The sequence below is a fragment of the Panthera uncia genome (genome assembly GCF_023721935.1).
Source record: "Panthera uncia isolate 11264 chromosome C1 unlocalized genomic scaffold, Puncia_PCG_1.0 HiC_scaffold_4, whole genome shotgun sequence".
Taxonomy (NCBI): Eukaryota; Metazoa; Chordata; class Mammalia; order Carnivora; family Felidae; genus Panthera; species Panthera uncia.
Genome location: NW_026057585.1, coordinates 8,588,765 through 8,611,918, shown reverse-complemented (window position 1 = coordinate 8,611,918; position 23,154 = coordinate 8,588,765). Strand labels below are relative to the sequence as shown.

At 41.4% G+C, this 23,154-nt stretch overlaps 1 protein-coding gene across 1 annotated transcript; it reads right to left on the bottom strand.

The window, feature by feature from the left end:
• Nucleotides 1-571: 571 nt before the first annotated feature.
• On the bottom strand, nucleotides 572-22,605 carry AMPD1 (adenosine monophosphate deaminase 1). The gene is given in 17 exon segments (XM_049616514.1): nucleotides 572-746; nucleotides 1,105-1,215; nucleotides 1,472-1,645; nucleotides 2,302-2,422; nucleotides 3,348-3,511; nucleotides 3,698-3,824; nucleotides 5,748-5,911; nucleotides 6,555-6,686; nucleotides 6,981-7,175; nucleotides 8,415-8,544; nucleotides 9,063-9,282; nucleotides 13,260-13,425; nucleotides 15,771-15,936; nucleotides 17,026-17,206; nucleotides 20,621-20,632; nucleotides 21,950-22,034; nucleotides 22,036-22,605. Coding segments are annotated over 17 exon segments (2,343 nt in total). The 5' UTR covers nucleotides 22,072-22,605; the 3' UTR covers nucleotides 572-587.
• Nucleotides 22,606-23,154: the final 549 nt, after the last annotated feature.

The window sequence follows — 23,154 nt, the reverse complement described above, 5'->3', positions numbered from 1 at the left end:
CTCTCTTGAGTTCGAGCCCCTCACTGGGTTCTTTGCTGACAGCTCAGAGCCTGGAGCCTGCTTTGGATTCTGTGTCTCCCTCTCTTTCTACCCCTTCCAGCTCATGCTCTGTTTCTTTCTCCTTCAAATATAAATAAACATCAAAAAAAAATTTTTAAGCCTACATTCTCCCAATAACAAGTCACTTACTCGTATTTTTGCCTTGACTTAATAGTTATTATGTTAATAATAATATGTATTATTAACTATTATCAATTGTTAATAAGGCAGGGCAAAAAATACTACCAAATGTTTCACCTGTAAGTCATAGCGACTCTAGGGTCACACAAACCTACGTCCCCATTGCTACCTCTCAATAGATGTGTCCTTATGCAGGCTATTAACTTCACTAACTTCAGTTTACTCATCTTCTCCAAAATGAAGATAACATTTTCTACTTCATAAAGTGAAAATAATTAAATGAAATAATGTCAGTGGAATGATATCTAGTACAATCATTGGTTTATAGTAAGGATTCAGTAACTGGTAACTATCATTCATATTCTCTAATGAAAATCTCACCCACATTATTATTTGGTTTATTTGCTTTATTCTCCCGATTTAAGGCCTTCAGCAATTAAATTAAGTTCATAACACCAGGTTTCATAGCGATAGGCCATGCGGATTTGGGCTACATTTGTCTTCCGGATATCGTTTCCCATAGGGCCTTCCTCAAGGTAATTGTCGCCCAGGAACTTTGCTTTCTCCTGTAAGAGAAAAGAAAGGAGAATGATTGTTGTCTTTTTATCCTGATATAGACAGTAATTACATCTTCCCCAAAGATCCCTTCCTTATATTACTTACTGACAAAAGGAAAACATAAACCAGTAAAAGCACTTATCCAGTGCCTCAGTACGCATGGTCTGCTGAGAAGTCAAATGTGTTTTATTTTCCTTGCCCAAAGGCATAGCCAGAGAGATAGAAGAATTCTTTCTAATCCCTGGCCATAGTATTTGCGTATGATTTGCGGGATAATTTTTCTACATGTGTTTCCCCAACTATCTTTTCATTACTCAGTTTCCAGATCCTATGCACAGAAGGGCAGCCAGCCAAGGACAGGTCTACCTCATGAGAAATTCCACATTGCAGAACACTGTTTCTTGCCACTTCACACATATCGCAGGTACTCAGTTTGAACACTTGGGCAGCAATGGCGTATTCTTCCATTAGGGGCTCCTTAGGTTATTTATTTAAATGAGGCAAAAAAAGAAAAAGAGAAAGAAAGAAAGAAAGAAAGAAAGAAAGAAAGAAAGAAAGAAAGAAAGAAAGAAAGAAAGAAAGAAAAGAGAAGAAAAGAAGCATATTAAAAAAAAATAACAAGCATCCAGCAGAAAAAGTATATTGAAACACCTTGATTTGACTTTGAAATTCTGGATGGAAAACAACAGTCCCTCCAAATATGCCTGTATTGCTCAAGATTCCATATGTGTACCTTGGTAAAGTGGAATTGCATCGGGTCATCTGTCGACAGTGAGATCATTAGTCCCTTCTGGAGGAAATCTAAAAAGGGATTTTTGGCATATTCTAGAAATAAGCTGTTGTTACTTAATGGCGACATGGCGATGGGAATCTGGGCTAAGAAGAACAAATACTGTAACACAGGACTCTGAAAAGGAAAAGTGCAAAAAATTATTTAAGGATGTTGAAAAAGGGGTACAAATGAGAAATGTTATAACCACATGATCTGCAAGTTTTAGCTTTCAAAAGAATGATCATACGTTCTTTCAGTCCCTGAGGACAGACAAATAATCATTTTAAATGTAAATGCTATTTAGAATAAATGTTTTTGGGATCATCAATTTTCAGTAGCCTTGAATCAAACTAAATGTTTGAGTTTTAGTTGCCTAAGGTACATGGTCTGTCTCGGGAAAAGACTTCACCTTGAAACATTTTTTTATCCCTCATAAGAAAGTTCTGACTCTCACAAGAGGTATTTGAAAACATGCTATAACAAGAAATCTGGCAAAAACTAGTTTAAGGTAAGCCAAGCACCTCTGAATTCTCCCTTGTCAGAGTTCTAAAATAGAAGTCAAAAGACCTGCATTAACTCATCTCTGCTGCTGACTGGTTAGGTAATCGTAAGCAGCTCCCTTTACTTGTCTGGCTTCTGTGAAATGAACTGTACTAAATAACCTCAAAAATCTTTTTTTGCTCTAATTTGATTCCAGTGTTGATAAGGACTTGGGAGACAATGATACGGAAAAAATTATTCCTCTAGCTCCAATATAAAAGTTAATATTCGGAAGAGAGCCTCCAACTCACCTTCTTTAAATTCAGGCCATGAGAGATATTATCTGCTGTCATGAATGCTGTCATGAGATGTGTGAGAGCGCCCGCTTCCCCGCAGTGAGGTCGGAACAGGAAAGTATTCATGCCTCGTTCCCTAGGGAAAGGCAACTGCCATAGTTATCACAGGTGGCTGGCTAGGACCCGGCAACAATTTGGGGCATGGAGTAATTTATAAGAAAATCTGGTGGGGCGCCTGGGTGGCGCAGTCGGTTAAGCGTCCGACTTCAGCCAGGTCACGATCTCGCGGTCCGTGAGTTTGAGCTCCGCGTCAGGCTCTGGGCTGATGGCTCGGAGCCTGGAGCCTGTTTCCGATTCTGTGTCTCCCTCTCTCTCTGCCCCTCCCCCGTTCATGCTCTGTCTCTCTCTGTCCCCCCCCCAAAAAAAATAAATAAAAAACGTTGAAAAAAAATTAAAAAAAAAAAAAGAAAATCTGGTAAGAAAAGAATTAACCCTCTGAAAGAGAGTGGGGCATCCAAAGGATTCGGTAAAACTGGCAATTCCAGGTCATGATCTTAATTCTTCCCGAACATAGCCTTCTGAAAAAAGAGGCAGCAGAGGATATGAGGGTATGGAGGAAAGTCAAGATTTGATTACCTTCAGTTTCAACAGGAAATTTACCAAAAGTACCATGTTGTCATTTCTCCTACTCACACTTGAGGGGGGAGATGTTTCCAGAAAACCCCGTTATAATATTCCTCTATTCTTTACCCAGGTATATCAAGAAGGGTGAAGTGTATGGAGTGTGATAATAAATTGTGCAGTGATTAGTGAAAATTCCTAAACTTGGAAAGAAAGGAACTGTGAAAGTTGCTGAAGGCTCCAAAACATCCATTCCTGCTACTAAATAAAGAAAGAAACCGAAGAAAAAGACAAGGGAAAGAAATTTCTGATTCGGGCCAATTGAAAGCGTCCTAGCAGTGCAGTGCAGTGACCCTTGACCACCCAAGGCGCCAATGTCTGAGCAAAAGAGGTGTGCCAAATAGAATCATCTCCTTCTACCTCCAGTTCTGTCTACTTACTTTCTCAGGCTGTTGAGAACCGTGATGTTTGCATACATGTAGTAGGCATAGTAAGTATAAGACGGATTCTTTTCCATGGTCCACTCCTGGGGCTTGGGACTCTTGGAGGAGAACATGTGGCCACTGTGTTTGGACTCATCATCCACACTGTCAAAGCCAGTAATCTGTCCGGAAAAGTAGGCCATGTAATGGGGTCAGTTCGACTACAGGATCCCAGTCCTCAGAAAACCTTTCAGCTCCCAAAGGCAAGGAAGGACCAAACATCAGAGATAAGCACCAAAAATGAATCACAGCTTGTGGCAATACTAGCTCACGCACAGCGGTGAGAAGGCCCAAAGGCTCATGCTTACATGCTTAAGGAAGACACTGAGGTCTGGGTGAGCCTGGGGATTAATGGTGGCCTCAAACACTGGCATGAAAACATTCTCCAGCATCTTTCCGAAGTGTGGGAGGAAGTTCTTTGATCGGAACACATCGCTAAAGGCAAGAATAAAGAGAATTTAGGAGGAAAATAGTTTTAGTATTAATAGCCCCTGTGTGAAGGAATCAGAGGGCAAGATGCCATGTTCAAAAAAAGACTTAGTGTGTCCATTCTAGGTCCACTCGGGTACACTCTTCTTGGCTACCCATAAAGAGGGATTCCGTTTAGATGAGGCATAGACACATAAATTTCTTGCTGGACCGGTTGCCTCAATCTCTTCTACAAAACCTCTGTAGTAAAAATATTAACCTTCACAGCTAAATCCATATAGAAAATGAAGAGTATATATAGGAACTATGTCGCAAAAGATTGGGTGACTTATTTGTGGTATATAAGATGGTGAGCATGATACATTTGTCGAGAACACTTCTGGAGCGCCTGGCGTGGCTCAAGTTGGTTGATTTCAGCTCAGGTCATGATCCCAGGGTAGTGGGATGGAGCCCCGTGTTGGGCTCCACACTCAGTGCAGAGCCTGCTTAGGATCCTCTCTCTCCCTCTGCCCGTCTCCCCAGCTCTCACATGTGCGCTCTCTCACTCTCTCTGTCTCTCAAAAAAGAAAAACAAAAACAAAAACACTTCTGATATGCTTTAGCCAGGGACAATCTAATGAACTAACTCTTATATAGCACTCAGCATATGGCCATCCACTCTTTTAAGTAGCCAGAAATATTAGTTAATTTAATCCTTATAACAACCTAGTATGTTAGCTACCATTATGACCCTATTTTTTAGTTAGTTTATTTTTAAGTAAGCTCTTCACCTAATGTGGGACTTGAACTCACAACTTGGAGATCAAGAGTCCCATTCTCTACTGACTAAGCCAACCAGATGCCCTCATTGTAAAGATGATGAAACAAAGGCAGAGAGCTCATGAAACTTGCCCAAGGTCACACTGCTAGTAAATAGTAAAACTGGGATTCAAATACAGCCAGTCTAGGTCCAGAGTCCATGCTCTTATCACACCTACTGCCTCTCTGCTTTAATGATATTAGGAAGTCCTACCCTAGTCAAAAAGTTACTTTTTTGGTTTAAGAGACAGGATAAAACTCTTGCATTGACAAGGGTGGGGGGCAGGGGCGGCATACAGAGGCAGGTGGCCAGAAAATATATAAACACTTAAGTTAGATAGAAGATCAATGATACTGAGCATCCCCGAGGGTCATGAGTATTTATCAATGGTAATACCATTGATAAATACTCATTGATTGTGGAAAACTTGAGCACTTGTAAATGAGACAATTGTCAGATGGTAGTAAAGGTTCTTTCTTTTTTTTAATGTTTATTCATTTTGAGATGGACAGAGTGCAGTGCAAGAGTGGGTGAGCAGGGGAGGGTCAGAGAGAGGGCAGGTAGTTGGAGAATTTCAAGCAGGCTCTGCGCTGTCAGCACAGAACCTAATGTGGGGCTCGAACTCACAAACCGTGAGATCATGACCTGAGCCGTAATTAAGAGTCAATCACTTAACCAACTGGGCCATCCCAGCATCCCGATAATAAAGGTTCTGATACAAGAAAGCTACATCCCAGTCCAGATAAGCATGGGAAAGAATGACTGGACACAGAGAGAAAGACCAGGAGAAGGGGAAAGTATAGTAAAATGTACATAGTTCTCATCTTAGCTAAGTTTCAAATATTCTCAATAAGTTATTTTGTGATCTGAGTGAAGTCCCATGTTTTAAAAAACAAAACCCCAAAACTTGGTTAGAAAACTGTACTGAAATGATCTTTCTAGTTCCTGTCTTTGGTCAAGAGTGCTGAACCCAGATTGGACAAAACCAAGCACCCAGGACCCTGTTCTGAGCTCCGCTTTAACAAAGCTTTTTTGTGTCTAGAGGCGCTACATCTTTCTTGTTTGTGCAGAGAAGGCGAGGCAGGTGGGATGAAGTCAGGCTTTCGCGTCTCCGATGGGAAGGTACATACTAGATCCTGGGGACCTGGATCAGCCAGGTCATGTTGCGGCAGTAGATGCGGTTACGGACGAACCAGGAGGACAGTTTGTGCCACTCATCAGGACTGCGGCCATAGATTGACAGGCGGGGCTCGGCGTGCTGGTACTTTGCCTCCACCAGGTCTGCACCTACCTCCTGCAAAGCCAAGAAAGGAGTCCAAAGCCAGGAATTTCCACAAGTCCCTCAGGGGTCTAAATCTGTGGGGTCTAGGGAGAGGAAGTGGGTACCAAGAACAGGGGGAGCGTAAAAGGAGGTCAGAGGGAACCTATTCCTTAAGATCTAAGGAAATCGAGAGATGAGGGGAATCTAGTCCGTAAGAGACTGATAGTGATGGAGTCTAGAGAGTGAAAAAGTCAGAGAAAGGATGTTGAAATATCCAATCCAAGGGGCATGCAAACAACACTCAGCTCTTTTTACACCCCCTACTTTCCAAAATGCACATCTCCCAAGTCCACTGTGTCATTCCTGCATGCTAGAGCTCAGGCCATGAGCCTGAAAGAGTCCTTAACCAGTCCCAAATCCACACCCTCAGCTTCTCTAGCCTCGGAATACAAGTCTTTTAAATCATTACAGTGGACATCTCTGAAGAAATTCTTGCATTCGTCTCTGTGGTGCTTCCCCAGGGATAGCACCCTTTCTCCTTCCTTTCCCTCCTTCCTTTCCTTCCCTCTCTTCCTCCTTCCTCTTCTCTTTTCTCCTTCCTTCTTTTCCTCCTTCTCTCCCTCCCCCTCCTCAAGAACCAGGCCAGGTACCATAGATCTGGCTGGTTCCTCCTCACCTTGATGATAGTGGCAAAATATTCCCCATCAATATAATTGTCTGTCTTTAAGTAGAGGTCTCGTAGCTCACTTGCTCCTACAGGATTGTATTTGTCATTGAACTTATCAAAACGCTGGAAGGTCTGGCGTCCCTGAATCAGGAAACAGGAACACAAGTATATTATTATCAGAGCTGCTGGGACATGGAGAGCGAGGGAATGGCCACAAGGAACAGGGCCTGGGAACCGGGGGGAAGGGGGTGGGCTCCAAGAAAGGAATCTGGCACAGTTGACAATGAGTGAACCTCAAAATTGTCTGTGGGTGCTTTCAGTCAGCACGGTCAGCCAACACGGTTAAGAGGGCTCTGAGAAGTGGGAGGTTATAGGAGAATGGCATGTGCGGTTCTGAGTATGAGCATGAAGCTGACATTATCTTTTTCAACCTACAGCGTGAACATCCAGAGAATCAACAGTCAGGTCATAGGGATGCATCTTCAATGTGGCAAAAAGTTCCTTCAAGGTCAGATTTTTCTCCTTGCTGCTGTAGACCACTCTGTCAGCATCAATGTGGTAAGATTTCTTAATAAAGCGCAGCAGGTGCTTTTGGTTCATGCAAGCGGCTGCATGGATATGGGTGTCCACCTGTGTGTACATTCAGAGAAAGAAAACCAACAATCAGCCCTAGTCATGCTGCTCTGTTAGAGGCCATGGTGCCTGCAAACCCCATTGAGGCAAGAGAAAGGAATAAGTAGAGGGATGTGACCCGACATCTGGTGAAGGTGGCCCGGCAGGAAAGAACCAGCAGCACCTTTTTGTACCCTTGCAAGAATGTGAAAGTTTAGGGCGGTGCAATAATAATAATGCCTATTTCTCTTGGATATCTGCCTATCCAATTAACTCTCTACCTTTGATCCACACAAAATTCTCAGGGACCATTCTCCACCCCTGAAATCAACTAGCTGCCACAGCTTTCAACCCCAAAGGGAGAAAAGATCAAAATCATGTCAAAGCCATGACTGACACAGTGATGGAACTTATGAGTTAGATATTTAAAACAAAAATTTAATGTTTTATTTCTTTTTGAGAGAGAGGGAGAGGGAGACAGAGTGCGAGCAGGGGAGGGGCAGAGAGAGAGGGAGACACAGAATCTGAAGCAGGCTCTGGGCTCCAAGCTGTCAGCACAGAGCTCGAAGTGGGGCTTGAACTCACAAACCTCGAGATCATGACCCGAGCCAAAGTCAGATGTTTAAGAGGCTGAGCCACCCAGGCGCCCCTGAGCTAGATATTCTTATGATTATAATTTTATAGCCTGGAGATTTGATAGATGAATTTGCCCAAGGTTATACAGGCAGCTGAGCCAGGATTTGGTCCTGAATCTTTGCTCATATATTTTCTATCCTCACTTCTTGCAATCACTCAAATGGTCAGAACACATCTCAGAGGTGTTTCTAAGTTGATTCATTTTCTACACTTATTAGCGCATCTGATGCCCACCGTCCTCTTGTGAGCTAGACTGAGCAGATATATTTTCCAATTTTACGAATGAGGAAACAAACTCAGAAATATTTAATCATCACCCGCTATATCTCAGAGTCAGGAAGTAGAAGAAAAAGGACTAGAAGAAAGATCTTCCAAAGCCTGGAATAGCAGTTTTTGAGATTTCGTTCGTTTTTGTTATTTTTGTGGTTCACGATCATTATAATTTTTTGTGGCAAGAATGTGGTAAACCCTTCTGTGTAGAAAACAGTAGAAATGGCATTTTAACTTTCTAGAATAATTCATTTGCTTTCACTAAAAACAGTTTCTTTCTTGTCCCACTCAAGAGCTAACTGGGCTCCCATTTTTGCCCAGCGCTGGCCCCTGAGCAGTGCCCACGTTTACCTTCCTGCAGTTATAAAAATCTCGGTGGGGGTTGTTCTTCAACTCCTTTAACTCGTCCATCTCGTTGAGCATCTCATGGACCTGGAACTTGGAAGACAGGAACTTCAGGCGCCGGTGGGTGTAGGTCTTACTGTGGAAAATTAAATCACATAATTCTGAATCATTCAGACACTTAAGGAAAACAGTCACAGTTTCAAAACCATCAGGACCCTTATTACCCATAGGAAGCAATTATTGAAACAAACATTTCAGTTTGCAGTTAATCTCACTTGAGAAGTATTGGGCTCCAGGGGCTCAATCTTTTCATCCATGTTGGACAGAATAGTGAGGGAAGACTTGGGAAGGCATTTAACAGCCCCGGGGAGACAGCGTTGCTCAAGGCTAAGGGTCCTGGCTTTAGGGATGGCAGATGCAGACTTGAATCTCAGGGAGCTGTGTGACTTTGGGAGATTATTTAACTCATCAGAGTCTCCGCTTACAAAACGGCAATTATAAAACTACCCACCTCGCAGAATGCTTGTGAGGAGATGGGAAATAATGTACCTGACGGGTTTAACAGTGTTTGAACATTGTAAGCACTTGGTTAAATACTCATTCTTACTAAGAGCAGTGTTAGTACTCATGGTGGTAGCATCACTAAACACTCACACAGGTCCTTGGGCAATTAAAGCAAGCAAAAAATTCATATCATCTAAGAAGGTGTCCATATCGAGATAAGGAAGTGGCTTAGGTTCATCTTTGCTGGCTGCTGCTTCATTAGGATACACGTGAACCACACCGTCCTTCATTTTGAGGTGATAACCCAGGTTTTCCGGGAGGTTATCTGTTTGGAAGGGTTCTTCTCCGTTCTTCGCAGGAGGGGTAAAGACTTTCTCAATGAAACACAGAGTAATATATCAGGAAATAAGACAAATGACCACATGAAAATAACCAAAATATGAAATGCTGTAAGATCTCATTTGTTTGGAATCCTGTATGTCATAAGTTATAATTATTTACCCAGAGCTAAGCTAAAGCTTATTTTTACGTTATTTTTCTTTCTTTTCTTTTCTTTAATTTTTTTTTTATATTTTTATTTTTGAGAGAGAGACACACAGAGGGTAAGCAGGGGAGGGGCAGAGAGAGAGGGAGACACAGAATCCGAAGCAGGCTCCAGGCTCTGAGCTGTCAGCACAGAGCCCGATGCGGGGCTCCAACCCTTAAACTGCGAGTTCATGACCTGAGCTGAAGTCGGACGCTTAACCCACTGAGCCACCCAGGCGCTCCTACATTATTTTTCAAAGCTGACCAAATTAGTAGTTTAAAATAACTATAAGATTTTATCTAGTGTAAGAATGATTTTCAAGTCCTTTAGAAGTACTGTTTACATGATTGATACACTACTTACCAATAATTTTATTTACTAAAGTAGCTTATCAAAGGCTTCCTGTTTAGAACATTTTATTAGCTTATGAGATATTTGCATAGAAATAAAATCAAACTACAGTTGAAAAGTAGAATTTGCATTGTGTCCTTAATAAAACCAACCTCTCTAGAAGTCTTAATTTAGAGTGGTTATTTTCAAAAAACTTTGTTTTTTTAGAGCAGTTTAAAATATTTTTTAAATGTTTATTTATTCTTGAGAGAGAGAGAGAGAGAGAGAGAGAGAGAGAGAGAGAGACAGAGCACAAGTGGGGGAGGGGCAGAGAGAGAGGGAGACACAGAATCTGAAATAGGCTCCAGGCTCTGAGCTGTCAGCGCAGGGCCTGACACAGGGCTCAAACCCACAAACTGGGAGATCATGACCTGAGCAGAAGTCAGACACTTAACCAACTGAGCCACCCAGGCGTCCCTAGAGCAGTTTTAAGTTCATAGCAAAATTGAGCATCAAATACACAGTTCCCATATACTCACTGCTACTCCCGCACAGGCACTGCCTTCCCCACTATCCACACCCTCCACCAGAGGGTACATTTGGTGCAACTGATGAACACAACTGACATGTCGTAATCACCCAAAGGCCATACTTTAACTTAGGGTTCACTCTTGGGGTTGTACATTATATAGGTTTGGACAAATGTACAATGACATGTATCCACTCTTAGAGTGTCATACAAATGGTCTCACTGCCCTAAAGACCGTTTGTGATCCGTCTACACTGGTTTTAATATAAGTGGAAATATAAAATAAAGTCTTACTAGAAGAATTCCAGTTCTTATTGTAATTATAACATACTATCCACCTTCTAAAGCACCTACAAAGGAATGAGAAGGGATTTTGTGGGTAAATGTCCCCTTCTTTCCAGTGCTAACAGTTTCAACCTAAGAAAGCCAGGAAGAAATTCTACGTTGTCATGGCCTTTAAAGCGCTTAACCTTCTACTTTCAACAAGTAAGTGCCCAAGGCAGCAGAAAAGTCTCCAGTTTGCCAGTGACGACTCACAACTACAGTGGGAAAAATAATATGGGAAGAAAAAAGTCATGCATTTTCTATTCAAAACTAGGAGACAAGGAACACGAAAGAAGTGAAACAGTATTTTGCTATGTCGAACATTAATTTTTTGAATCTTTATAGTTGAACATAATAGAGAGATAAAGCACAATTTAGAAGAAGCAAAGACAAAACAAATATCTTAATGACAGTATTATAGAAAAGAGGTAAACCGATTTTATGTATTGCCAAACAGGATACATGTTTACTCTGATTTTAATATTAAAAGGAATTATAGAGAAGAAGTTACAGAACTGGAAAGCTTTAATGACATAACAATTTGCAAGTTCAAAAACCCTTAATATTTGTCTCCCTTGAAATCTCAAACCTAGAAGTATACTCCAGAAGATGTCGAGCCACTGCACAAAGATGTTTCTCTAATGCTGTTCATCGCAGCCTTATTGGAAATCAATTTTTAAAAGTCGGAAATCTAAATGCCTAAAAATGAGAATTGGTTAAATAAAACATGATACAGTTATACGATAGAAATCTGAGAAGTTCTAGAAATCTGATTATTTAAAAACATGTACTTCACTTCATATAAGGCAGAAAGTAAAAAGTGAGAGACGGAAATGAAGTACTATGGAAAGTCAAAACTTATAGTTTAGTGTTCTCCAGAGGTTAGAGGAAGGAAGGAAACGATAGCATCTGGGCTGCACGTCAAAGGGTGAGGTTGCATCTGGACATATGGACATACAGTGAAAAAAGTGAAGGGCGGTCCAGGCACTGGGAACAGCATGACAACAGTACAGGGGCAGGAAAGTGCTGAACCAAACGGCAGACAGGAAACACTTCCGACCAGAACAAAGGTGGAGTAGATAAGGTAAGTTTATAAATAGGTTGAGAATCTAGTTAGAAGGCCAGCTGGTGGCAGGCCTTGAATGCCAGGCTAAAGACTGGACTCAATTTGGAAGGTAATGGGAGCGATTAAAGGTTTGTGATAGGAGAGGGATATGTTCAGATCTGTGTTTTAGTAACTGGAACCTAAGTGAATCTCACCAACAGACGGTGAGGTTAGAATTTAACAGAATGGGTCAGAAGCTATGATCATAGCCTAGACAAGGTGAAAGATAGACCTAAATTAGGGTTTGGGGAATAGCAAAGAGGGGAGATTTTGAGAGGTATTGTACGGAATTAATTATGTGATTGTGCACGTGGGCAGGAGAGAGAATGGAGCCAAAGACGACTATGATATTTTTAGACTGGCTTACTTAGATAGTAGTCCCTCCTTATCCATAGGGGACATGTTCCACCACCCCCAGTGGATGCCTGAAACTGTGGATAGCACTGAACCCTGTATAGACTGTCTTTTCCTACATATACCTATACATACCTATTAATGGGCCACTGGTCTATCAACTTACATGTTTAACTTATAAATTAGGCACAGTAAGAAATTAACAACTACAACTAATAATAAAATAGATCAATAATAACAACACACTGTAATAAAAATTGGGAAGGGCGCCTGGGTGGCTCAGTTGGTTAAGTGTCTGACTTCAGCTCAGGTCATGATCTCATGGTTCACGAGTTCAAGCCCTTGTGCTGACAGCTCAGAGCCTGGAGCCTGCTTTGGATTCTGTGTCTCCCTTTCTCTCTGCCCCTCCCCTGCTCACACTCTCTCTCTCTCTCTCAAAAATAAAAATAAACATTAAAAAAAAAATTTTTTTAATTGAACATGGTCTCTCTCAAAACATGTTATTGCCCTAAACTCACCTTTCCTCTTGTGATGATGTGAGATGATAAAATTCCTATGTGACATGAAATGAGGTAAATAAGGTAGGCCTTGTGAGGTAGCAGTAGGCCACTGACCTCTTTTTTTTTTTTTTTTTTTTTAAGTAGGCTTCATGCCCAGTGCAGAGCTCAACGTGGGGCTTGAACTCACAACCCTGAGATCAAGAACTGAGCTGAGAGCACCTGGGTGGCTCAGTGTGTTAAGAGTCCAACTTCGGCTCAGGTCATGACCTCACGGTTCATGAGTTCGAGCCCCACATCAGACTCTCTGCTATCACCACAGATCCCGCTTTAGATCCTCTGTCCCCCACCTGCCCCCCGCTCCTCCCCCACTCTCTCTCTCTCTCTCAAAGTAAATAAATAAAATTAAAAAAAAAAAGACATGAGCTGAGATCAAGAACTGGATGCTTAACCAACTAAGCCACCTGAACTCCTCAGGCCACTGCTGACCTTCTGACAATAAATCAGGAGGACCATCTATGTATGGACCTCGGTTGACTGCAGGCAACTGAAACTGAAGAAAGCCAAATCACGGAATGGTGGTGGGGGGAGACTACTATAATTTAGGGACATACTTAATATTGAGTAGTTAAACCAAAAGATCTATTTCATATGCTGCATAAGAAAATTACTTCTGACGTACCTGGGTAGAAGCTCTCGTTTGCTACCCAAGCCTCACCATCGATGTTCCGCAAGTACTTGGAAGGGGTTTTAGGGAATCTCTGAAATGACTTCTGCATGTACTTCTCCCGTATGCACAGTGCCCTGTACAGACCTTTGCAAACCATTTCAAAGTCTTCAACTGTCACCTGCCAAGAAAGTGTTAGAGCATCGGAGTCACTCCTGTGAAAATCCAAGAAGTGGCTTGTCTTGGGTATGCCCCTGCTCTCTCCTGGGTGTTGTAGCCGGTGCTGAGCCCACCTGCCCACGTGGCTGCTCCCTTACGTGACTTGGGCCCTGGGTCTTCCTCCAGGAGCAGGTCCTGAAGTTTCTTGCCCTCTTTCATTTCTACTAAAACTCACCTGGTCTACAAGTCTTGTGTTTGTTTGGTGTTTGCTAGAAAGCAGTGATTATCTAGTGAGTGTGATTAAAAGAACCCATTCTAACATGGAAAATACCTTCTTCCTTCCAGGTTTTACATACGGGCTTCTGAAGACGGTATCTCAACTGAAAGACCATGTGACTCTAATTTGAGAATTCAAACCACTTTCTGGTCAGTGGGGGAAATATGTGGGGATGAATAAGGTGTCACACATCCCTCAAACCCTATCATGCATGCCCTGCCTTCTGTCGTTATGGATGGATCAGAACATCATCTTATGAGAAGTTATCATTCCTTTGGATGGTTTTAAAGAGAACTTAATCTGTGGCTAAAAATGGAGAGATTCTAGAATAAAATTTTCTCAGAACTGCCGGAAATTTCCTAAGCTGGTATGTCTCCCATGCCCCATCCCTGACTCCGGGCTGGGGACGGCATGCCCAAAGAGTTATAACTTGAAATCACTGAATGATCGTCATCAGAGCCCAAAGATTTTCTGGGACCAATGTAAGCTTGTTCTGAATGTTTGAGGCCCGGATGTTGATCCTAACCAGTTGAACTCTTTTTAAAGGCTTGCTGACCTTGGCCGAGAGATTCTGGCACAGGTGCTGGAACTAGAGGTCTGCTTCTAATGGCATGCTTGTTCCTTTGCCACCTAATGGGCCACTGGTCTATCTTCTCCAGGATAAGAGCTGGATCTTATTCACCGTGGTGTCCTCAGCATTTAGCACACAATGCGTAGCACACAGTAGGTGCTCAATAAGAATTGATTACATGGAGTCAACTGATTATCAGGGATTGATGGCCCTGGAAACTTAGTCCTGATCCCCCTTACCTCTCTGTTCAGTTACAAGGTGAGAACAGATGGGGGCACAGAATACAACCAGCTGATTATTGCTCAGCAGCTCAGCCACATTCAGCCAACACGCCTGGTTCTTCAAAGACTCCATGTCATGGTTTCAGGTGTCCTCCAGCTTTCAGAGGAGAAACAGCTACTCCCTGACTTCTGTGAACCTTTTCCTTCCTCCCATCCTCTTTCTTTTCGTTTGTGTTTGTTTCTACCAAGCACAAGCGGTATCAACTTTGCCTGTTAGTTTTTATGTTTTTTTTTAACTCCGGCGTTCTCCAAACAGCAGCTCTATTGAACATCTCCTTTCAGTCATTTATAATCTAAAATGCCTGCTATTTGCAGTCATGTCATCACACAGAAAGTGAATAAACAAGAATTGTGTTTGTTTCCTTGCTCTGTCCCTTTTTAAATATCTTGGGACTGACCCTAAGTGGGTCAGTTACATGAGAAGGGGGCTTAGGATTGGTCATTAAAACTATATTTGGAGCATAGACTGATAGCTACACATCAGTTTCACCAATATGATGCTGATTCTGCAAGTTCATGTGACAGAGATTTATTAATTGCCCAACTGTCCTGGACAGGACAGGAAGGTCAAGTTGTTTGTGACAGGAGTTTACTATCCCTGTGGCATAACTAGAGTCTATTCCAGGCAATAATCTACCGTGTAAGCATCTGCAATGAAATTGGAGATGACCGTTGGTCAAAAAAAAAAACAATAGCCCCATTAGAATTTTCTAGGCTCTCTCTCATCTTTCTTCTTTTCTCTGGTCTCTCCACTCTTCTTTTCTCATCTCCCTCTCTTTCTTCCAAGCTGTTTTCTTGGATTGGTTTATGCTACCTGAAGCCCTTGTCTCTATTCTAGGGCTGCCAGGGATCCATCTTTTCCCAAGAGCCCCCTGTGCCTCCTCGAGGCTCCCTGTCTTGTCTTGCGATATCCTCAATGAGATTAGCCCACCAGGTGCTCTCTTGTTTCTTGTGCCAAAATCTGTCTAGTGTATTCTGTAACACACACACTGCATTCCACTACATACTGTCCATGTGCAAGCAAATGGAATAGAGAAGGATAGATCATGTGGGATGGGATAAAACAAAACAGAAATATAAGTCATGGCAAATCAGTATTGAAATGCAATAATGAAGTACAACAAAGGACAAGTGAACTAACACCTTCCTCAGAAGGAAAGGCAAGAAGGTAAGGAAGCTGAAACGATCAAGCTGTGTCTTCCCAGCAGCGACATTTGAGGGGAAAAAGAGCAACTCACCCCTGAGGCATAATCGCCAGTGATCTGCACTCTCTGAAAATCAGGCACGGTCTGGTAGGTTGGAGATGAAGAAATGTATTCGTCGATATGGGACAGTTTAGTGGAAGATGCTTCACTTTGTGGAATGGACAAATTAACGGTCTTCCGTCCATGGAAACGCTTTTTTCTGGGTTTGAAACACAAAAATAAAAGAACTTAACTTGGTCCTCATTGGGAGTTGCGTTGTGATAGATTGGTGTTTCACTATCCAATTTCATTTTGAGGACAAAAAGTGCAAATTAAAATGTCAGCTGGCTGTCAGAAACAGGATCCAACCATATGGGAAGAGGGATCACATGACCGTATTCCCTTCTTCCCGGTATCCTTTGGGACCATTGGCCTTTGGGAACATACGAGAAGGCTTTCAGCATGACCTTATTCTTCACTGGCAGTCCACTCCTAGCAGATGGGCAGTCTGGGAACCACAACAAGCACAGGCTATGTCAGTTATTACCTGTGTTGTTTTCTGCTTGTTCTGAAACTCTGTGAGCTTCTGTTGCCCCCTATGAAAAAAAATAGTGTAATAATGCCTACCTTAAAGGAATTCTGTGAGATTTAGTGTACGGAGTTTATAAGTTGCTTAGTCAATATTACTTCCTTAGATCAACAAGTATTTATTGAGTTTCTGCTTTGACCCAAGACTTACGTTAGGTCCTATGGGGCATGCTGAACAAGGGGATCGCTGTTCTTTCCTTAAAGACAAAATAAAGAGGATGGCCAGGGCAGGAAGGCAGAAATGGAGTGTTGTATCCCTGGGGCCTGGAGGAGGTCAGACTGGCCTGAGGGCTATATTCATATCAGATAGCACAATGCGAAGGTTGGCTAAAAATGAACTCTGAAGATGAGGCTCTTGAGTTCTGGTTTCCGTACCCATTGTGTATAAGTTGAGTGTGTGCCCAGCAGCCATCAGCCTACCTTGGTTTGGAACAATTGCACAGGAGCTCATATCCTCTTGCTTGGGCAGATAGGGAGGCTTCAACTAAAGGAAGATGTGCATGAGCACAGGATGTCTACTCTTTTCTTCTTTTTAGTCATTGCTAACCTTGCCCTAGCTTACACAGTGCGGGGGTGGGGGGTATAGGTGAAAGGGAAGAATTTTTAGTTCTGGCAGAGTTCTTCCTCCAAGTTGAACCATCATTCAGACAGACTGAACCAGCTGCCCTGACCATTCTCCTTCCTGTGTCCCAATGTCCCAACATTCCCTTACACCACTTACCTCCTGCCTTCTGTGGAGGTGGACATGGCCTCCAGGTGGAATATGTGTGCTCGCATCTCATGATGAGAAATTGGACAGATTTCATCCACATCAAAGGGGGAAATCTCCTGACGGCCTCCCTCATCTTTGACTTCAGAGGCAAATACTTTTTCAGCCAAGCTACGTATTTCATCATCAATTTCTAAAAGAGGTTTTCATGGATTAGTATTCAAGCCCTTTCTCAGAACTCATCGGAGAGTTCCTGTTATGTGTGAGGCAAAGTGCTAAGGACTGCCCTGGGTGTGTGGCTCCCCTATACTCTAACCAGTGCCCCAGAAGCATGTCAAAGCTCAGTGCCGCTCTACTGTCTCTTTAGAGGTTTCTGTGTGGGTAGCTTGGAAATCTATTCTCAGAAACACAGGTCAGATTCTTGCAGCACATTTCAGGAGGTCCTAAAGGTGGGATTGGTCTCTTGCAGGATTAGCACTTAATGTAAGATCACCTGTTTCTGGCAGGGCTAAGTCTGATTTCGTAGTAACCACGCAGCATAATCTTTCTCATTAGACTGGTGGAGTTTTTCCGATGGCTGTGAAGGTGTGAATAGGATTGTTGGTCTTTGGAGCTTTTCTTTCTAGAAAGATCGTAGTGATCTAGGTAGTTGTGAGAAATAAACGTGTACTTTGGGCCTTTCTTCCTCATAGGACAGATACTGTGTTTCTCTCACACATTATTTCAAATCCTGACAACTTGATGATATGCTGGTATGTGGGAGAAGGGGGCCATTGAAAGTTACTACCCAGTGTTGGGAGTCCCACTTCTTGTGGACATGTGGCTTTTCATAACGAATGGCCCTTGGAAAGCCAATTTTACTTTTACATGCCTTAATATTCCCATCCTTTATTTTTAAGTTTATTTTAAGTAATCTCTACGCCCAGCGTGGGGCTTAAACTCACAACCCCAGGATCAAGAGTCATATACTCTTCCGACTGAGGTTCTCTTAATATTCCCATTCTTAGAATGGGTGGAGGGGTGACGTTTAGTTTGGCAATGAATAACCCCAAGACTCTCCGGATGTAAGGGAACTAATTTCATCATACAGCGTAGTAATGGCCATCAAGTATCTGCTCTTCTGTTAAGTTCCACTGCATTTTCCACATACCCAATTGTTTTCATCTGAATAGTCATTACTTCTAATACTTCTAAAATCTCTTCATATTTCCAGAAAAGAGCAGGTAGCAAATAATGAGAATGGCAAAGAGTTAGCTATTTGGAGCAACAGAAGACAGAACACTCTTCAAATGATGACAGAGCAAACTGCGTGCAAAGAGAAAGATCCCCTCATTGCCGCCCCATCAGTGTCCTTACAGATCTCCCAAATGCCACATTTTCGATTTTGACTTGAGTAAGTGCATGTGTTCAAATCCTTGTTCTGCACTTACCAACACCTCCACCTTCCTCTGTCTTAGTTTCCTCATCTGCAAAGTGGGAATACCAGTACCTACCAAAACTCACTCATGAGGCTGTTGTGGTAATAATGTACAGGGAAATACTTTACAGACAAAAAAGCACCAGATCAAACTGAATGATGCAATTTGGTAGCATTGGTCAGACAGATAACTGGTATGGGGTTAGTTTGGGGCTATTAAGGAAATGATAAATGATATGACTTAGTATAGGCTGAAGCGTACATTGGAAATGATAGTAATTAAATCATAACTTCACCACCACTGTCAGGTCAGCCTATTTTCAAAACCTGGCTTATCACAAAAGAATAACAGAAATCCACTGTATTGCTGAACTTCATGCATCTGTCTGCCTCATTAAACTCAAGCACTTCCTGAAACTGAAGACCGTCTTTGGATGCTATGGAGTAGTTCTTTGACAAGTACCACACTCCACAAAGGACCAAATGGGACTCTAAATAGATATGTTTGATGGCCTGAGAATGCCTCCCCACCCCACTACCAACTGATCCCCAGAGATTAGTATCATTCCTCCAGGAATGCCAGCAAGCACATGCACCTCAAGGATGAATGGCAAGCAAGTTAGAAGAGGCTTCATGCACCATGAAACGCAAATGAAAAGAGGCTAGTTGGTTATGATGATGATGAGGACAAGGATGCAACTGGCTTGTCATGATGGGTCTGCGACGATGCTGCTGGAGGCCTCAGGAAGGACGGCATGGAAATGGATGCTCAGAAACCAAATCCTACTTGCTTGAGATCTGGCTTGTCCAGAACAAACAGTCATTACCTAGGACTGCACGTATCCATTTGTTTCATAGTTTTAAATGTTATTGTTTTTACTGAGTTCCATCTCCCTAAGCCACTAGCGATGATTGAAAAGTTAGAAACTCTACTCTAAGATGTGGTTTGCATGATGCCCCCAAATTACATGGTTGATATTTCCTTCCACTGAATCAACCAGTTGTTTTGACTTCATGCAACCACAGCTGAAATTTGACTCCTCATTCAAGAGCTCTGCCTTTCAAAAATATTTCAGGGAGTGGCGATGGTTGTGGGAAAGAAAGAGTGAAACTGGTATTTCAAAAGATGAGTGGATAAGATTTGGTGACAGTTCTGAATTCATGGAGTAAAGGAGAGATGAGTCCCTTGTGTTTGTATAGCTAATTGTTGGGTTCTTTTTTCAGCATATTACATTTGAGATAATGGAGCACCTGAGTGGAAATGTCTGGACGACAGGACATCTTCATTTACATGTGGAGTAGACAAGAGAATAGAAACAAGTGGTAGAAAGATGAAGCAGAGTGAACACTGAACTAGGAGTGAGGAAGTGTCTGTGACAGCTGGGTGGCCTTGGGGAAACCACATAATCACAAGGAGCCTCAGTGTTCATCATCATAACAAGAGAATGCTAATAATAATAATGTCAACTTCAGAGCATTGCCATAAAGGTTAAACAAGAAATCCTTTAAAAATGACACAGTACTATATAGAAGTTGGGGATTATTACTATTAACATGGGAAATGCAAGGCTCTTGAGAAGAGGAATGTCATGCTGGCTTCTTCACTCAACGTTGAGATCCAGAAGAGCATGCTTATTTCCCAGCAGTGCTTTATTGATGGGTAGAAAAGACAGGTCGTAGGTGTTTCATCTGCCACGTCTCATCTCCTCTATGCCTCTCTGAGGCAGACCTACTTACTATCAGTCAGCGTAAGGACAAGTCTAATTTGAAACATAACTTAAAGTTCCAGTTTTATCTGAAGTGAGATTTTATTTGACCCGGTCACAGAAATTTACCATGAAATGTTTTGCTTTGGAGTTGAGGATTTCCTAAGGCAAGACTCAATAGGCCCCGCTGGCTAACCTATATCTAAAGAATACTATTTTATTTTAAAACATCAGGTGAACGCCCCTCTGATGTTCTCTTTAAAAAATGGATTTGGTTGGGTTTTTTTGGGGGGGAGTCCAGAAAATCCATGAGTTCATTTGCTATGCTATGGGATATCTATGGTTATTATTAATCTTTGTTGGCTTTCAATGGTATCATTTAATAAACACTGCTGAAAAATACTCATGTTTCTGAATTAATGAATAGTACTATTTTTCATTGATACTTTGGCAAATGGCAGGAAAAATTGTCCAAAATACTCACGTTTTTCTTTAGCTGTTTGAAGTAAAATAAAACAAGATAAAATATATAAACAACTTTCAGAAATCATAGTGGCTGTTAACCTGTGCTTTGGGATAGAAATGTGTAGATTGGTACAAGAAATGGGAGAGGTGGAATGTGTTATTACAGCTCATTCTTCCATTTACCTACAATTTGCTGTCATCAGAAAACTCTGGGAATATGGTCATTACACACCCCTTTCTTTTCTTTCCCTTTCTAATATGGCTCCTTAAATTTACATTTATAATCGTAAAGAGGTACGCTTTGTAAAATGTGATGTTAAAGACATCTGCTCTAGAGAAATGGAAACTCTCATACAATGCTGGTTTCAGCCAAACTGAAGGAGCCCATTTGGTAAACAATTTAGCAACACCTACCAAACAGCCATTTCTGACAATCTACCTTACTGATTTCCATTCTTAAAAATGGCAAAAACTTTATGTACAAATACTGTTGTCAGAATACAATTTTACTTACCCAACTGTAAAGAACCTAAGGGATTAGTTAAGAAGATTTGAATATTACCCAGCCATTTAAAATGATGTTTAGGAAGAGTTTAGAATACCACGATAAACGATTAAGTCATAATGTTAAGGGGAAAAAAAGGCAGGCTATAAAGTGACATGTATTATATAATCACAGCTATGCTTTTTACAAATTCCTTAAAGTTGCATAGAAAGTAGATTGAAAAGAAAAACACTAACATGTGAAAAGTGGTATCTTTGGATGATGGGACTGTGGTTGTTTTTTTCTTAGTACTGCTCTCCTAAATTTCTCGTGTTCTCTAAATGAGTGTTATTACTTTTATGTTCAGTGGAATTTCTCTTTCTTGTTTCACAGGAGATATGTATTTCCTTCCTAATGAAAAAGACTTAGTATGATTCTAAAAATTATTATGTGTACAAACCTGGATCGTGAGCCATCAAAATACACAGATTGGGTTAACATTTCCATCATGCTTGTGATTTTCAACTAACACTATAGCTAGAGACGTTGTATAGGACACTGCTGTGAACTCCAACAGGCACAGGCTTTGTTTAGACTAGCAGAGTAGATTTTAAATATCTTCCACCGTTTTCTCCTGGGATCATCAAAGATGCTACCACATGATACAGTTTTAGAAAATTATCTCCCTTCCAAAACTAAGAAGAAGAAGAAATCCTTGAAAATCGTGTCTTGCTTCTTCCTGAAAAGTATAATTAAGTGGTACTCTGAACCCTAAATAAAGGATTGTCAAAGCTGACACGATATACTCAAAGGAATGGCTGCATTTAAAAGAATTGAGCTCTCAAAACACTTTTGCACACCTACCTGGAAGTTTCAACAGAGGCATTGTTGCCGGGGTCCTTGATTCTAGGATAGCACAGTAGAAAGGAGGAGAGAGGAGGCTGTGGGGATGACTGCCTGACACTATAAAATACCCTGACATTCATTTTATGATTTTGCTTTGCATCTGTAATCTGACCCTTCTCTGCTAAAAAGAGAGAGATGAGTTTTAGACCTATTTATAGCTTTAGGCAATTGACAGAGAAAAACAGGTGAAGCCTTCAGTCTTTACCCTGGGATTTCAGAAAAGATAAGTGCTAGGTCAGGAATTGCATTTCAGTGCTTTCTAAATCTTCCTATGCATCGGATTCTCCTCAGGTGTAGTTTTCTTACATGATTTTACCAGTGATGATTATTTTTCACCCCGGTGAAATACAGCAAAGTCTTATAGGCTCTGGATGTCAAAGTCCTCAGGATTTCAGTCATGAGAACAGCTTGCTGAGTTTGATGTATATGCTGGTGTATTCATCAAGTTCTCTCCACACACACACACACACACACACACACACACACACACAGAAGCACACACGTGTGTACATGCACACACCCACACTTTCATTAGAAATATGCTATATTTCTGACTTCACTCATATGAGGACTTTAAGATACAAAACAGATGAACATAAGGTAAGGGAAGCAAAAATAATATAAAAACAGAGACGGGGACAAAACAGAAAAGACTCTTAAATATGGAGAACAAACAGAGGGTTGCTGGAGGGGTTGTTGGAGGGGGATGGGCTAAATGGATAAGGGGCATTAAGGGATCTACTCCTGAAATCATTGTTGCACTATATGCTAACTAATTTAGATGTAAATTAAAAAAATAAATTAAATACAAATTTTAAAAATAAGTAAAAAAAAAAAAAAAAAAGAAGAAATGGGCTATGTTTAACAGAAATTCCCTTGACAGAATTTATTTAATGAATTAGATAGTAAACTTACTTCAAATCTTAGAGAAACTAAACTTCCATCTTGAGTGCTCATTTACCCCTCCTTTGTATATTGTTATAAAAAGAATGATATCTTCCTTTTATATAACATTTTATAGTATATAAAGCATTTTTTCAGACATTATCTTTTGGATCCTAATTACAATCCTATAAGTACTTTATCCCTGCTTCCCAAATGAGAAAACTGAGGCTCTGAAAAGTGAAGTATCCTGCCCGAAGGCTTTCTACTCATAAATGGCA